The 17,357-nt window shown below is 42.2% G+C and overlaps 1 protein-coding gene across 1 annotated transcript; it reads right to left on the bottom strand.

Moving 5' to 3' along the window:
- Positions 1 to 1,796: 1,796 nt before the first annotated feature.
- Positions 1,797 to 9,138, bottom strand: LOC149284874 (guanine nucleotide-binding protein-like 3-like protein). The gene is made up of 15 exons (XM_089496035.1): positions 9,126 to 9,138; positions 9,006 to 9,043; positions 7,562 to 7,672; positions 6,550 to 6,666; positions 5,774 to 5,857; positions 5,494 to 5,629; positions 4,926 to 5,029; positions 4,572 to 4,716; positions 4,123 to 4,210; positions 3,434 to 3,611; positions 3,012 to 3,154; positions 2,769 to 2,916; positions 2,333 to 2,473; positions 2,009 to 2,183; positions 1,797 to 1,864 (listed from the first exon to the last, which is right to left on the bottom strand). Exons 1-15 carry the CDS (start codon positions 9,136 to 9,138, stop codon positions 1,797 to 1,799), a joined length of 1,689 nt encoding a protein of 562 aa, XP_089352161.1.
- Positions 9,139 to 17,357: the final 8,219 nt, after the last annotated feature.

Below are 17,357 nucleotides of genomic sequence, written 5' to 3'. Positions count from 1 at the left end.
AAATCATTCTTGTGACAAAAGATCTAACAAAATGATCTTCTTTTTTTGTTTTTTTGGTCTCCCGTTCAGAGGCACAAGTGACAAGTACACCAAAAAGGAGAAGTCGCAGTCGCTCACGTAGCGCTGGTCGTAGGCGAAGTCTATCTCGGTCGCGCAGTGTGAGCCGCAGGACGAGTACACGACCTACGGAACCTGCCGTGTATAATATTCCCGTGACTCAGCCAGGCGTAAGCAGGACCTTCCCTAATTGTGACAATGAACTCAAACTGTTTGCGGGGGGGGGGCAATGGGGGGGGTCTTATTAATCAGGTAGAGAAGGCCTACGGATGTTGGATGGGAACCAAAAATAGCATTTATTTCTGTTGATGATCAAAAACTCTACAGATAGGTTAAAGCTTAGCAAAAAGTGTCTGGAGAACTGAGTCTAAAATCAAGATTGCTGCCATGTTATATCCGAATAATCTTTACTTTTAGGTCATGAGAAGGGGCCGTTCTCGGTCAAGAAGGGCCAGCCGCAGGAGGAGCTCGCATCCTTCGGAACCGTCTGTGCACCATGTGCCAGCAGACAAATATACGTAATCCATAGAGGTAATCGTGGAAAAAAAAAAAAAAAAGTCTTTGGGCATCTATTATAATTAGCAAAGTGTGGGATGTATTAATTCAGAAGGTGGGCAGTTTACTTTAAAACATATTTTATTCACAAATATTTATGTAAATAAGTGGCTTAGTTGTGCTTGGGTTTTATAGAAATAACTTATTTTCTTGGAATAAATGTCTTGGGTTTTATACTATCCTAGTAAAGCAACGTCCATCTAATGCACCCAGCTGGAATTACCGGGTAACTGACGTACAGCGTAGATCGCCCCTTTGATCAGGGAAATGTTCTTCACCCAGACTTTCTATTCTAAAACGCATTTGAATTTGGCATTTTAAAGTTGGTTTTTCTTAGCAAGCGAAATTTATTTATTAGAAAAGTATGCATTTGATTCAGGCATTGAGGTTATCAATTGGTTATTCTGTGCAAAAAGTTCACCTTGCATTTATTTGCTCTATAATATAAAGTACTGGCTTTACACACAGGGATGTCTGTGTTGGGGTATACTTGTTGTATCACTATATGTATTTTCGTTCTCTTCTAGATAGCAGTGGAGCCTTCTTGAACAGTTTATCAGCTCCATATACAATAGAATGTTTATCGACGGCTGCATATGAATGGACCTACTACAGTAGATTGTGCATTACGTCCCCCTTGCAGCTCAAAGTGCTTGCCTTTGTGTGTATATAATGTGTGCCAGTATCTGTAATCTGACTTTTAAAAGTCTTCTATTAAAGCTTTTTCTGATAAATATACAAACCAGTTCTTTGTAACTGTGTCCCTTTTGAACAAGGCTGGGTGGGTGAACAGGTAGGTGTGTGTGTGTGTCCGTGTCCCTGACCTGTATAGATCTCCACATTACCCATGTGGAGAAACCTGGTAAATAGGGGACAGGATCCACTGTTTTGCATGAAAACCCTCCAAAATAAGTATTTAAACCAAAACAGTTTTCATCCTGAAACTTTACAAAAATTAGCTGATGTAGAAATGGCCTATTACTCTTTATATTACTCTTCTGTAGGCATACGGAAATGAAAAGGCAAAGATCATTTTAGTGGATTAAGTTCTGTATTACCAGGTCTACCCTGTGAACAGTCCATAGCACATAATTATATATAATTTAACTTAGCACTAGGTAGGAAAATATCTTGTCTGCTTCCATTGAATTTGTTCCTAGGAATTTGTGTTTATTACATCTCGTTCAGTCATCAGAAAAGCCAAAATTCATTGCCAGCGTTAGCGAGTCTGAGAGTTTGGTGGCAATTTTATCTGCAAAAGGAAAAAAAAGGTTGAGAAATCCCCAGTCCTTCTGTTTACAACTGTAGGGGTGTTTTTTTTCCTTCATATTTCCTAACTTTTTGTAACATTGAAGTCGGTATTATTAGGCATTTATGATCATGTAAAATTACTCACTTGCTCTTTTCTGGAGCTTTTTCCTTTTCTTGCTGGCAGCGTGGAGAGCTTGTCCTTGCTGCAGAGGATCCACCGAGCTGATCTCCCGCAGGTTTGGTGCTTTGGGGATGACCCGCTCAGTTTCTGTTGGAGGTTTGCTTTTGGTGTGTTTGATTTCTACAGTCATTGGGCCAAACTGGAGTATAGAGGATGGAATATAAGAGTCAGAGATGTAACCCCCCCCCCCCAATATAAAAAAAAAACATATATATAATTGGTATGGTTTCCCAATAAGGGAAAAACTGAACCATTGGAAAAAAATTTAACTGACGAGCTTCCTTGTACCTCTACATCCACATCTTCCTCCATGGAATCCAGAGGTGCTTCGGTCTCCTCGCTGGATTCTTCTAATTCTACATCTGCCACGTCCTGTCCTCCTGCGGTCGTCAGCCCAGAAGTTTCCATGGCTATGCCTTGGGGCGCAGACTGCACCTCTGGAGAAATACATGTAATTGTGCTTTGAGGCGCGCGTATCAAATACAGAACTTACGGATCCTTTAATCTTATGTATATGTAAAGTTACATTTATAGCCTTGTATTGTAGCAAAAGCCCTAGCATCACTTGACAGTAGAAGAACACAAGGATCATGGTGCAGCTCAGGCTGTGCCCACGTTTCTCAGAGTTTATGGTTACAAATACAATGGCCAAATGCACCAAGCATCCCGTCATGGAGTTCCATCGGTGACGAGTCTCCACTAAGCTACCTTTTACGTATCCCACCCGGCCCTTACTTGATAGACACTCGTTGTTGTCTGCTTCCAGTGCTTCAAAATCAAAGGCCTTCCCCATTTCTGTGACGATCTCGGCACTGATGTGTGTCGGCAGGGTGTGCGTCTCTGGCGGGTGGGTGAAGTAACTGATTTTACCGCTGGAAGAAGAGAGAGAAAGAATAAAACGTCAATCTCCGCACACCGCCTTTGTCTCCTTGGCCGTAGGTAGCGCTTTGTTGTAGTGTTCGCTCACCTCACCCAGTCTGTCAGCACAGATTTGGCTGCTTTATCGTGATCCGGGGTCCCCCCTTTCCTTAGTTTTCCCTGCCGTTTAGCAAGCATGAAAAGAAACTCCAGCGTGTCCCTGAAATCGGTCACTTTGTAATGCTGCATAATCTGAACCCAAAATAAATCAGTTACATAGTCAGACTCCTCTCAGGAATGATATCCGCTCGTGCTTATACATGACATGCAGGATTATATATAAAGGGCTATTCTGGGAAGTCACCATGGAAACCATGTCCCAGCGTTACTGTTTCTCACCGGAATAGCCCTATACATCACTGCCTGCCTGCCTTTTCCTTGGCTACTCCATCTAAGATTCAAAATGTTACCCGAGACGACATGCAGAGGGAAACGCACTAAAAGCCAAAAACTGAACGCTAGACGTGTCACCTGGTCCTTGTTGCAGCGCCTCAGAATGGCTTCCACCGGCCCCACGGGGTCCATGAGTTGCTCGATCTTCACACAGTTTCTCAGGATCATGGCTGCATCAGATGTAGACGTGGCCATGACTATACCCGGGCAGTCCAGAAGTTTAATATGTTTGTCCAGATGAACCTCCTGCAGACACCTTCGATAAACAAAAGGGAGATGTCAGCCATCGCCCTCGCGATCCGTACGTCTATCCCTCGAGCCGGGATCATAATCTAGATGAGCGCTCCATGTAGGCGCTTTAAAGCCCAGTATCGGATAGCTGATGTACAGACGCTGATTCTGGAGTTTGTCGCTAGTCATATAAGCCTACACAAGATTTCACTTGTCCCCTAAACAGACATGGAAGTTACACAGTTTCTGGAGGAAATAAAAGGATTTGAGGAGTTTTAAAGAGTCTGCTTTTGTACATTAAGAGGGAAATATTGCCTAAAACGTGACGTTTCTTGCTTCAACTCAACAGGAGCTAAAGAAATAAGAAAAAATATCCTAAGGATGAAAGTTGTAGAAGACAAATGACAGACCTGGATGTATATAATATTAACCCCTTAGTAGTAGTAGCAGCTCTCTCTCACTACGTCAAATAGCATATCATGAGGTTACCGATGACACAGAGGAAAAAGCGTTCTATAGTCACGGTAATTACGTACTTGGTTACCCCGGGTGTTGCCCCCACATTGCAGGCGCGTGCTCTCTTCAGACTGTTGATTAAACTGCTTTTGCCCACATTTGGAAATCCTTTAAAATGAGGCAAAAAAAAAAAAATAATAATTTGTAGTTAATCCTTCAGTAGCTCTGACCAACTTAAACGGGACAGGTCGCTCGCACAGCTTTTGGTGAAACTAAAACTAAAGGCATTTATAAAATATAATTCTATATATATATATATATATATATTTTTTTTTACAAATATACTCCAGCAGTGGTCACTTGATGCGCTGTGTACCCTGGATATTCCTCCCCCCTGACCAATATGTTAAATGACAAGGGAAGCAACAACTTTACCAAACTATAGAACCTGTGTGTGTTGTTTTTTTTAACCCAAGGGATCCAATAAGACACGTAATATATGAGGTTTTTCGACTTGCTGTCGACGTACCAACAACCCCGACACTTATGGCGGTCTTGATGTCCTGGTTCCGGCAGTAATTCCCAAGAAGCTTCATTAGAGAATCAGCCCCGACGCAGGCACCGGTACTCAACAGGTCCTCCGATGCCTGTGTGATCGGCACTCTGCTTTGTTGCTGCGAAGTAAAAGTGCATAGAGTGCAAGAAATAAGTGGGAAAATGATAAATCACAAGCAAATATCTGCATTTTAACAATAGTGGCCCTCTACCCAGCTGCAAACCTATGTGCAACTGAATAACAATGGTCTAAAAGCAATCCCACTTTTACTGCCCCCATAAAAACTGTATCCAGATTCAAGAAAATAAAATTCAAGAAATAAAATACCAAATTCTTATTTTGCTGCTGGGTGGAAGCTTTAAAAGCCACTGTAGGGAACTCGTTCCGAAGGTACTTCAGCCATTTCTCCACGATTGGTTTGGGGACCAAGTCTAAGCAAAGAACAACTAGAATGAATGAAAGCAAGAAACAAGCAGGTGTGTGTGTGTGTAATTATATATATATATATATATAGAAATACTCCTCTATGGATGACTCCAGTACTTATTTTTACCATTCCAATAGATTTAGGTTTTTTGTTATAGACAGCATTAACATTAACACACATTAAGACATACTGATACAGAGCGAGGGAAGCGCGCCCTGCAGGATTATAATCTATCCTTTATAAAGTGCAGCGGCCGGTTCCTAAAGCTTTCAGCACCGGGCTACTCAACTCAGAGGGAATTCTGCACAGAATCATGAAGACATATTGCAAGCGGATGCACCACGCATGGGGTGTCTCTCAACTTTACAAACATGTTACCTGGTGCTGACATTACTTAATGGCGAGGGGCTTTTGATTGCCCAGTTGTCCTCCCCACCATCCAACCATCTATACAGTTCTGGTACTTGCCTATTTTGTTCAGGACCAGAACCAGCTTTTTCTCCGTGCCGGTCTGTACCACAGCCTGTTCCACCTGTGGGCAGCGGCAACCCAAAGGGTCCCTGGCATCGAGCACTTCTAAAATAACATCAGCTGCCTCCACCACCTGCGAGGAGAGAACACAGAAGATGTACGATAAGGACAAAACCAGACAATGTATACGTTCTACACACGGGGCGCGTTCTACACACGGGGCGCGTTCCACATTGCGATCGAGTGGAATAAAGAGCCATCAGATGTGGCCGCTGACCTTTTTAAACTCTCGATAATAAGCTTTTCTGGAGTTCTCGTTTTCCAGCTGCTCGTGTTTCTCCAAGCTCTTCAGATCAGCCTCCTGTAAAGACATATCCATTACTTCAGCTCAATACGAGACAGAAAAAAGTATATTTTCACACACAAATTTACTTTTTAACCCCAATACTATGTGGTACTTGCCGTCGGATTAAGAAATTGCATTTGCATATTCCAAGTAAAAAAAAATAATCTAGATCTGTTTTGCAGCAAATCTGGAACAGGGTAAAATTAGTTTTTACCGATTTTTTTCATATTTGATTCAATAATTTTTTTTAAGCCGGATAAACTAAAAGTTGTCAAGATAGATATCCGTATAATACATTTTGTGAATTTTAGCCCAAAGAAGGCTGTAATAATGAAGAGTGGATCTGATTTTATACAACCAAGACCCCCCCCCAATTATTTTTTTGAAGTAACACAATTTGATTATTTTGTTAAAACCTAAATACCCACGCCATAATTATAACATTTTATTTGAACAGAGGTAACTTAATTCAGGGAAAATTCTGATTGTGTCTGCATATTTTTTTTATTGCTTCTTTTTTCGGGTAGAACATAACTGAAATCTTCTTATTCTTATTCAGCAATTGGGGCATTTTGAAAGACAAAGTACCCAATTCTCTACGCAACCATACCTGGGAAAGGCAAAGGGTTTTCACGCCAAACTCAGTTTGGGCATATTTTATTTTAATAATAAAAATAAGAAAATTAAAAGAAAAAAAAAAAAAAAACCTTCTGTTCAAACTCCCTCTGCCGCTTGAGAATGTCCTTCTGGAAGGTGTCGAGGCTTCTCCTCTTTGCGAGCTCCTTGTCTCGTGCCAGTTTCTGCTTTGCTCTCATCTCCTCAGCCTGTCGGCAGATCAAGAAATCTAAAATAAGTGACTCAAGTACTGAAAACTAACCAACGACCTGCTTCCATCTAAATATGTTTTTAGACGCAGCAGGACTACCCGGTTGGGTTTTTTTGTTGGCTAGTAGCGCTCTAATTGTTTGCCAACCCCAGATATAGAAGAGATTCCACTTTCCGGACAGACACGATAATGCCTAAAATTCTAAAGATTCCGGACCAGTTACATGTGGGTTTTTACACCTAGCGTCCTTACATAGCACTACGAAGTCCACGTATTCACGCTGTACGCTCGGAGGATACTCATCAAACGTTTAACCCGATCTAAAGCCACCGGTAAAGATTGAACTGAAACACAATGTATAGCATACAGGTATAGAGACGTATATATATGCTACTTGTTATGTCTTGTCTACCCATTGTACAGCGCTACGGAATTTGATGGCGCTATATAAAACAATAATAATAATATATAGCGAGAACATCGTAGGTTAATCGGTAACGACTACGTATGGAGATTCAGTATGCAGTGGAGGACAAGTCCGGTGATCGAGGGCCACAAACAGGCCAGGAATTCTATGTATCCTTCAAAACAAGAAGGTCAAAGGGACAATTCATGGCACCCCCCCCCCCGAGAGGCTACCTGGAATATACGGAGAGGTATACTCAGCTGAAAGGGGCAAATGCATATAGTGGGATTCTAAAAATGCACCCCGTGCATTTAAAAGGGGCCACTAAGCTTTAAAGTGCATCTGATGGCTGAAGGGTCTCTTAAGTGTTTTATTTTATTGAGATGCCTATGGTCAAGCAGGGATATCCCAGAATCGTGGCCTGTTTGCAGTACTCGTGGACTCGAGTTGCGCAGCCCCTGCTCTGGCAGAATAACTTTTTTCGTACTCTCTTTTTCTTCTGTTCTGCCTCCTTTTTCGCTTGTTCTTTAAAGTGTGATAGGTTCGGCACTCCGGGGTCTTTCTTGCCATTTGTTCCTAAATGAAGTGGTCTTTTTCCCTGTTGGAAAGAAAACACCCAGTAAATAATATATATATTTATAATTCTAAGGTATTGACGGCTGCGACAAGTTAAAGTTACTCTGCAGTAATGCTCGTGAAATACAAGATATATATATATATATATATATATATATATATATATATATATATATATATATATATATATATATATATATATATATATATATATATATATATATATATATATATATATATATATATATATATATAGCATTCATTCGCATGTCCAGCACATTAATATATACACCTGCCAACAGTCCGAATGGCCAAAAAGGGACTCGTTTGGCCAGGGCTGTGGATACAGGGAGGTGCGGTTAGGGGACAGGGTTTTATTAAGACATGACTTTGTGTCAGTTTGTGACTAATTAAGAGTCATTTATTTTATTGAGTAAGGCATTCAGAAGAGGAACACTGTACACTATTTACAATTATAAACTTGAGTTTATGTAGAAATGACGTGTGCGCACATTGTTGTGACCAGGGCCGGCCCTACAATGGGGCCGACTGGGGCAATTGCCCCAGGCGGCACTTCAGAAGGGGCGGCATTTTTCCCGCCCCAAGCGGTTTTTTTTGAAGCGGAGGAGAGAGAGAGGGGCACCGAGTGGTTTTCGCTTACCCGCTCGGCGCCCCTCTCTCTCTCCTCTGCGGCGAGTTTCCCTGTTCGGTCTCGGTGCCGGCTTGTAATGCAGAGCGCCGGAAGTGACGCGAATTTCCGGCGCTCAGCATTACAAGCCGGCACCGTGGCAGCACAGGGAGACTCGCCGCAGGACTGTTTAAGGGTAAGTACCGGGGGGGTAGATAATGCCGCCCCCCCGGCGTCGGCGGGGGGCGGCATTTTAAACTTCGCCCCAGGCGGCGTTAAGTCTTCGGCCGGCCCTGGTTGTGACTGTAGAACGATGACACCCACCAGCAAGAGGCACGTAGGGCTATGGGTCACAAAATGAGACTGCGCCTCCTGAAGAGGGACACTTGGAAGTTATTAGTGTAAGAGAATTGGGCAATCAATCATAACAGATCTCATAGGACAGGGCCAGGTGGCAGCTAGAGATCAATATGACGAAGTTGTAGAAAAGAGGGCCATAGATTCCAAAAAAGGAGAGTTGGCAGGTTAACCGAGTTAAACAGAGCGCAGAAACAAACTATCACGGCTAACACCACGTGCCAGCGGGGCATTCTGGGACTTGTAGTTCCAGCTCAACTCACTACAAGGGAACGCAACAGCAAAATGACTACATATCCCAGCATGCCCGCTCTATACCGGAGGAAGGAAAAACAACGCGAGGAAAGAAGCGTGCTGGCAGCGCTCTCACCTGAGGCTTCGAGCTTTCCTTTTTACCCCGCCTGTGCCCTGCGAAGACAAACACAAAGAGGTTGAGACGGGACCGCGGGTAATAGGGGCAGTTTCCGAGCCAGGGCTGGGGTACACTCACTGTTTCGCGACATATCGGGAGGCAGCGTGTTGGTGCGACAGACGTAAAGGAACGTCGTAAAGAAGAGAACGGAAGACGTTTGTGGGAGGGGGCTGGCCGAGTGGGCCACATGTCGTAAAATGGCTTATGTCGTTATCATGCCAGGGGTATAAAGGGCGTTTAAAAGATCAGTGTGCCAATGCTGTCCCTCTTTGGGACCCGAGTCCCTTTTTCCTCCCCTGTGCTCCTCTTTTCGGGGAGCCCAGAAAGTTTGCTGCCTGACTGTCACAGTGTTTTAGTCTTAAAATTCACAATAATGTGTATAGAAACAGAAGAAAATGTGTGAATAAAATCCACTACTAATAAAAACACTTAGTAAATAAATCTATTCATAAAGCGCATATTCACATAAAACGCCTCAATAAAAATATATATATATTAATATTGAATTAACGCTCAACTGAAGGCCGACGACAGCCTCGCCGTTTTGTAATCCCGTCCAGCAGATACAACACTGACACTGGTATTAATTAACACAGAACCAGCAGCGTGATAAAATAATTACTTTATTCCTCAATAAAGCCCGTACCCCATCAGAGGAGTACCCCACCTGGGATCTAATCCAAGTTGGACTTTGGTTTGAAAATCATAAAGGGTTAAATGGAGTTTAAGGGTGACTTGATGGATATTGGATGGACTCAGTAGTTGTGTAGGGGGTCTCCGGATACATTAACCTCGTGGAACATAATAAAAAGGGACTCTTTAGATGGTATATGGGGGATATTGGAGGGTGTCATTGTACCGTACCTGGGAACTCTACGGCTACGCAAAGCCCACCCTTGCGGGATGTGGGTAAGACGTCCAACTGATGTCAGTGGGGGGTCCCGCTAATGTCGTGGGTCATCAGTGGGATGGTCCAGATGACAATGCGAGCGGTCCCATTGATGTCCCGGGACATACATTATGGGGAGGTTTCTGCGTACTGACCCGGAGGATCGACGAATGCGTTGTACATGCTGGGTGGGCTTGTCCTCTGCTAGTACAGATCGGGAAGGAAGTGTTTGCCTCAGTAGCAGCCTTAATGGGATCCCTCTACCCTTGGCAACAGAAGAACCATTTTGGGGATACTCCGCAACTACAACATAAACTACTTATGCATACTTTTTATAGCGGCTTGTTTTTAGTGAGGGCGAGGAAAAAAACATTGCCTCAGATGTTTATATATATATATATATATATATATATATATATATATATATTTGTTACTTTTTAACCCTTTTAAAGAATAGGCTATCAGAAACAGTTACTGTCCATTTAATTTAAAAGGGTCAATGGGAATAGAATTTGCCAATGTGATAAAATCAAGAAAACTGCCCCAAAAAACATAGATTTTCTGATAGAGCACTGGGGGTCTGAAGAAATCTCAGCCATGCTTGCACTGTGCTAGGATTTTTATGGCAATAGGTCGTCTCAGCCATGGTTTCCTGGTAAGATCTCTACCTTTTTTATTGGAAAGCTTGGACCTCCGGTTTCATTCTCCTTAGCTGAGGTTGCTGGACCTCTCCAAGCTCTATTCAGGAGGCTCCTGAATTGATTTACTATATGCTCAGCTGGCGCTGACAGCAAAATCGCAAGTCAAGTCATTTCAAAGGTGAGAATATGGGGTGTCTCCAAGCAGGGAGCCTTTTAGGCTTAGATGGTTGCAGCTCTCTTTAGTTGAGGAGCCGTGGAACCCCACTGAGATGAGGTTACTGAGACTCTGCCGGTCACGCTCCTGCCAGGATTCATTAGTCTTGTGCCTTCTTCAGGGATGGCCGACACGGTAATGAAAGGGATCAAAGTGCTATTCCCCAGCCAGAACCCCGATCTCATTACCGCCAACTGAATTGATTTCGAAGGGCTCCTTTGGTTCTTCTTTCCATCATTCTTAAAGCTGTTTCCATCATCCTAACTGTACCTTACATGATCCAAGAAAGACTCTTGTACTCCCCAACAAGCCAAATGAATGCGTGACAATGGTTCCCAGGTACAGATATGGATCAACATGGTTACTGGGCTCCCCTTCCATGATGCTTTTTTTATGGGGTTCAGACAGTTCTTCAGAGAGTTTTTTTTTCCTTTTTCTACATCATCTTACATGATTCTTAATAATTATTTAGTAGACCTGTAACATTTTCATAAGGTCATCTTAAATATTTTTATTTGCTCTTTTCCTGGTTTCTAAAGGCTGCTAGACCTTTAAGAAGTGACCTCGTCCTCTCCCCAAGATTCTGAGGCACGCAGCCGCTTAATCTTCTTCACAGCTGGACGAGCCTTGTAGATATGGAGTCTGCCGCAGCCTCTGCTTGTCCGCTCATCTGGAGCAAAGAACTTCGGGATACTTCTTATACTTCTTATAATCAGTGAGCCCGTCTACGGGGAACTCATTACAGGCACACCAAGAATAGTGTCGCTTCTTCCCAGGCCTGGCCACGTTTTAGGCTATCTTTAGCTTCTATCCTCCTCCAAGTAAGAATAGATGGTGGTTTCCAGTTCCTACAAAGTGCATTGTTTCAACTCATTACATACTAAATAAGATTTTTTTTTATTCCATTCATTTGAATTGTTAGCAATTCAAATGAATGTAAGGAAGCAATAAAAATCTATAAATAATAATATTTTTTTAAATATGTGTCACTAAATGGTTAAATATAGACTTCTGGTTTAAGGCTGTATGGTGCGTCAGGACTAATATTAATAAAAATGAAATTTTTTTATATGAACGGATTTGAACACACATCCTGGAATTTTGATTATTTCCTGTTAACATTTTGCATATAATTCTTTCTTTTATGATTCACCTTGATAAAACTAAATTGCGGGGTCTAAAATAAACCTCTCTAGATTGGCTGGCAGAGTCAGGCCTATAATTTGGGTCAGCGTTTTTTGGAATAAAGCAGTCCCTCCCTACAGTTACTTTTTCAACTGGGAAAAAAAAATGCTGGAACAAAGGGTTTTTTTCGGGTGGTACCATGCAGTTTGGGAACGGGCCAGCAGAGTTGGACCTGGGTTTTTGAGTTTTTTTCTCATTGAAAAATGTATTGATACCCACTCTAACACATAACACAGTAAAATCATAATTCCGTATAAATTGAAGGCTTATTAAAGTACTCCGTGAGTAACCCTAACCCTGAGTGCTTTAATAAAATAAAAAAACACCTGACTCGCCACAAAGTTTCCTCCATAATCCAAACTTTCTTGGCACTGATTGGTTGTTTGAGCTGTCAATCAGTGGCAGTAAAGTACTCCCAATGAAGTTAATGGTATTCCTGTCACTGATTGGCCAGAAAATGCTCCCATTGAGATTATTGGGTAGACTTTTTTCATGTACCTTTACCTGGGGGGTGGCTTGCATTTTAATAAATCCTTTTTAACCAGCGGATGCCCAAGGCAGCTGCTGTATCCGCTTGGTTCCTTGCTAGCCAGATATTTAGCTACTTTATTATGTATGTACTATTACCTATTTATTAGATAAAGCATATTATATACAGTAGGTTCTAATTATATTGCACATGTTATATAGGTGCTACTTATTACCAAACCAGGGTGTCTAATCACTTTCCTCTTTCTCAGGGCAGGGAAATGGTGTTTAGACATGCCCACTCCCTACCCACTTCCCCTCCTACTTTCTGCCCATTTAAGATTTATCTGGGATTAGCTCCACCCCATGTATAACTAGCCCCACCTCCATTGATGGTTACCCCACCCAATTGCACAGCAGATACGGGACAACTCCTGGTAACCTACCCTAGGATGTTCCCAAGTATGCTCATTACTTTTGCAAAAATTGTAGACTTGAATGAAAGGGCATCTGTTAGTAGAAGGTCTGCATTATCCCAATCATTCCGTGGCATTTAATAATATCCTTTCTCCCCATGCACTGGTGAGCATTTCTGGGTGCAATGGAGCCTTAGTTTGTCTAGCAGGTCCATGGCACAGACAGGTCATGAACCAGCTATTGGGGCATGAAAATAGGGTATGTGCCCCTAATGCCTCTGCGCCTACACATAGCATTGCACAGACATGCATAGGGTCCAACGGTATTGGAGCTCCCACGAAAGAAGTCAAGAAGCCGCCAGCTGGCAATAAAATCGGTGGTGTGTATATGTACCATATATCTGACACTGCTTATTTAATAGCTCGACAGGGATCACGCTAACAGCTATTGATGTTGCTGCACCTTTAATATTTGCAGAGTTTAGACAGGACTACGTTCTAAGACAATGCTTTCTTTTCAGGTGAATCGTGACCCCTCCTTGGCACATGAACATTAAGGATGTGACTTGTCGCTCCAGGAGATTTACACGAGGAACAAAGGGCCTATACAATGCCCTCGTGAAACTGAGAAACTTGTTAATCAAGACACCCTTGGATCTAGAGCTTTGCCTGTCTGCGGAAGCATCTACACCCGTGTCAGTTTTCACCTCCTCTTTGAATTATTAGCTGTTTCTGCTTCCACTTTGATGACAACTTGTGCCATGATTGGCAATATGTCGGTACCAAAATTACAGTAAGTTACATAATAAGGCAATCCGAAAAACCCAAAACACTGAGGTTAACCTACTTTCACGTTCCAGGTAATTCTAGATTTCAATGTGCTCTAGAGGGAAAAAGGAAAAACAGCAAATCTTGTCTAGCATAACAACTTTAAATTGAAAACATGCAGTGTACAGGGCTTATTCTGTTTCGGAACTCTGCACACAGCTACTTGTCTTGGGTTGTGAAACTAGAATGGGGGCAAAACATGTGATGTCACAACTCCGGGTCATGGGACTTGGGAAACAAGCCTTGGATGTCCGAGTACAAATGATTTGTATTTAAAGATTCCTAGCATTCCCTTGTCCTTCCAAGAAGATGAAGAGGTGAAAATAATTTCATGGGGGGGGAGGGAAACAGGAAATGAACGACGCTCCCAGACCTTTTTGATTATCCATATGTTTCTGTGAATTTAAAGTACTATTTTTAACAAGAACATTCGCGATTCTTGTTTTCCGTGATAGTTTTGCATCTGTTGAAATGCATTTTGACTGTAATACCGTACCAACTGATTACAGTATCTTTTAATATCACACCCCCTACCATGCAGGAATGCGTCTGATTCTATAATTTAAACCGAGATCATTTAGGTTATATTTGCTTCTTCCAAACTGTATTTCACCCGTGTTGCCTTAGGATTTCTTTCACTGGACTTCATGCTATTCATGCCTAAAGATGAAAGTATGAGAATTATAAACCTGGTTATTCACCTAGTGGTTAAATGGGGAATTGCAAGTTAAATAAAAAAAAAGCCAAGTCCATTAAATCTGGCGGAATCCGGTCCCTAAACCTCCTGCAGCCCCCGGCAATGTCACTCCAGCTAATATGATTTTCTTTATGAATATTGAAGGCACTGTGATGTTAATGAAGTTAGATGGCATTCAATGCATATAGTGTTTTTGGCCTCATTCATGACGATCTGGTTAGGACAGGACAGATTGTGTAATGTCAGCTTATTGGGAACAGCAGCTTCTATCCTTAAAGTACAGTTGCGAAACAAAACATCCTTGTAAAGAGATTTCCTAATTCCAGAGAACACCATTTGTTTACTATTTATATGTTTCTGTACAAATCTGGCCAAGAAGAAGACGATGAGACCCTCAAAGTATGCACAGATTCTAGCAAAGCAAGATGTGTTTACCAAACCTAAATATAGCTGGTGGTTTTTTTTTTTTCAGTTCACTATTTTCATTTACTGAGAGGGTGGTAGATAAATGGAACGGCTTCCCATCAGTAGAGGTAGAGGCTAATACAGCAAGGGAATTTAAACATGCATCGGGACAGGCAGAAAGCTCAGTCTTACATCAGGAAAAATGGGCAGACAAGATGGGTGGAATGGGTCTTATCGAATTTAGTTTCTATATTTTGTAGGGGACTATTTTAAGTCAGGGAGGTGGCAATGGGTGGCAAAAGGTGAAAAACTAGCATAGCTAATCAATTTTGTGTCCTGATGTTATTTCCTATCCACCAACACCTACAAAGGCTACCCGAACCAATCATAGAAATGTGTGCCGCACCATAAGCATGTTAATCTTTTGAGTGTTGGTGGGGTGAGCAGCACATAATGTTGCCCACGTGGTAGGCAACCCCTGGAACTTTCTAGGAATAACCTGGGGTCTCCTGGTGAGTCCCGACTTTCTCGGGTCTCTCTAGATCAGTTTCTTCTTTCGCTCTGCAGGGGTGGGATGTTTGGTCACACCGACTCCCTGCCCACTTTCTGCCTGCTTCACCGACTCCTTGCCTACTTTCTGCCTGCTTCACCGACTCCTTGCCTACTTTCTGCCTGCTTCACCGACTCCTTGCCTACTTTCTGCCTGCTTCACCTGCACTTTCACGAAACTAATCCCCCAGAAGATAGAGAGCTCCCGGGACGTTCTCTCATATGGACAACCATTAATTGCAGATTAAGTGATTTAAAGCTTCATTACACAGGTACAAATACCGTCCTGACCCCTTCCTCCATTTGGCCCTCACTGATTAAGTTGAGGAACAGAGAACCTACCAACGTAGCAACCCTGTGATATCCTGACAACAACAAACATTCTGAGCACTGTAAAAAGAGAGGAAAGGGGAGGAAAGAGGGATTTTTGTCCCAAAGAGGTTCCGTACCTCCTTAGGGCCATTTGTGACATATGCTTTTGTAAAGCTGTTGTATATGTTTCTTCCTTTTCTATATACCTGCTCGATGTCCTACTGACCGGTTCCTGCTTCTCCTGTTTGAATAAACACATACAATAATAATACCGCTTGCTTCACTTGCAAGAAATATAATATGTATCAAAACTGAAAAAGTATTTTGATTATTATGAAAATATTATGTAAATAAAATGTATATTCTTCTCTTAAATACTTCAATTGGTTACACAAACAGCCATCAATAGGTCACAAAGTCACAGAAATAGTCTTTCTGTTAAAGGGACAGCTCCACTAAAGAATAAGTACTCACATATACTCACAGCATTCAGACCCCCCCAGCATTCAGCTCCTGCACAGAAATTAGTTGGGGTGGGCAGATTTATATGGGGAGGGTTTCTGCAGAGTCAACCCATATATTTGCAAGGAGGACACCACGGAAATTTAAAGGGACCTCTCAGCTTTCATAGACATTAAAGTGCATATGATGGATGGAGCGCCCCTTTAAAAGTACTAGAGGATAATAATATGATAACCGCATGCTGTATCGTAGATTATATTACTAAAAGTGTGAATGTTCCTGCCCCCCCCCTTTTATTTTTCTGGCATTCCTTAAGGGAAAAAAAAACAAGCAAATTATTTTTTTCTTTATTAATCAAATTCTACTTTTGGGAAAATATGAAAAAAATATATGACTTAGTGGAAATAAGGTATTTTGCTGTAGTCCAGCTGGTCTTATTTCCTGCATTCACTTCCCATTTACAGGAAAAGACACATCTGTAGAATGAGGAATGTTGTCCGGGATTTAAGAATACAATGTAATGCATCCTGATCCCTCCGTCAGATCTATGGTGCATAATCACCCTGAAGACACTATTATGGTGCATGATCACCCTGAAGACACTATTATGGTGCATGATCACCCTGAAGACACTATTATGGTGCACGATCACCCTGAAGACACTATTATGGTGCATAATCACCCAGAAGACACTATTATGGTGCATAATCACCCAGAAGACACTATTATGGTGCATAATCATCCTAAAGGCACTATTATGGTGCATAATCATCCTGAACACACTATTATGGTGCATAATCATCCTGAAGACACTATTATGGTGCATAATCATCTTGAAGAAGGAAGGCTACTGCATCTCAGGGAGATGGGGGTGGGAGTAGTGGATAAAGCATGTGTGTTAGCAGGGAGTGGAAATCCAGACCAGATTTTTTAAAACACATCTGACATGAAAACCAACTGCAAGGGAAGAGAGTCAGATTTCACATACACAGTCAAAAAAACTGAAGGAGGGAGGAAAAAAAAACCTGAAGGGTTGAATGTGCTTGAAAGCCAAAATCATCATCATCAGCACAGGGAGAACAAAGAGGAGGACAGTCTAAATTTGTGTGAGGTGTACAGGTATCTGCACTGAATTCTACCCATGGCTGAGCACCTAAGGGTGCTGCCAGGATCACTGAACCCAGTGTGCACCCTCCAGGTGATACAGATCTGGCATCCAATGCTGCAAAACGCCTGGGGACTTT

This window comes from Sceloporus occidentalis, unplaced genomic scaffold, assembly GCF_023333645.1.
Source record: "Sceloporus occidentalis isolate IW3139 unplaced genomic scaffold, rSceOcc1.0.p SCAF_87, whole genome shotgun sequence".
NCBI lineage: Eukaryota > Metazoa > Chordata > Lepidosauria > Squamata > Phrynosomatidae > Sceloporus > Sceloporus occidentalis.
The sequence above is the reverse complement of the archived record's forward strand: the minus strand, read 5'-3'. Positions and strand labels throughout refer to the sequence as shown.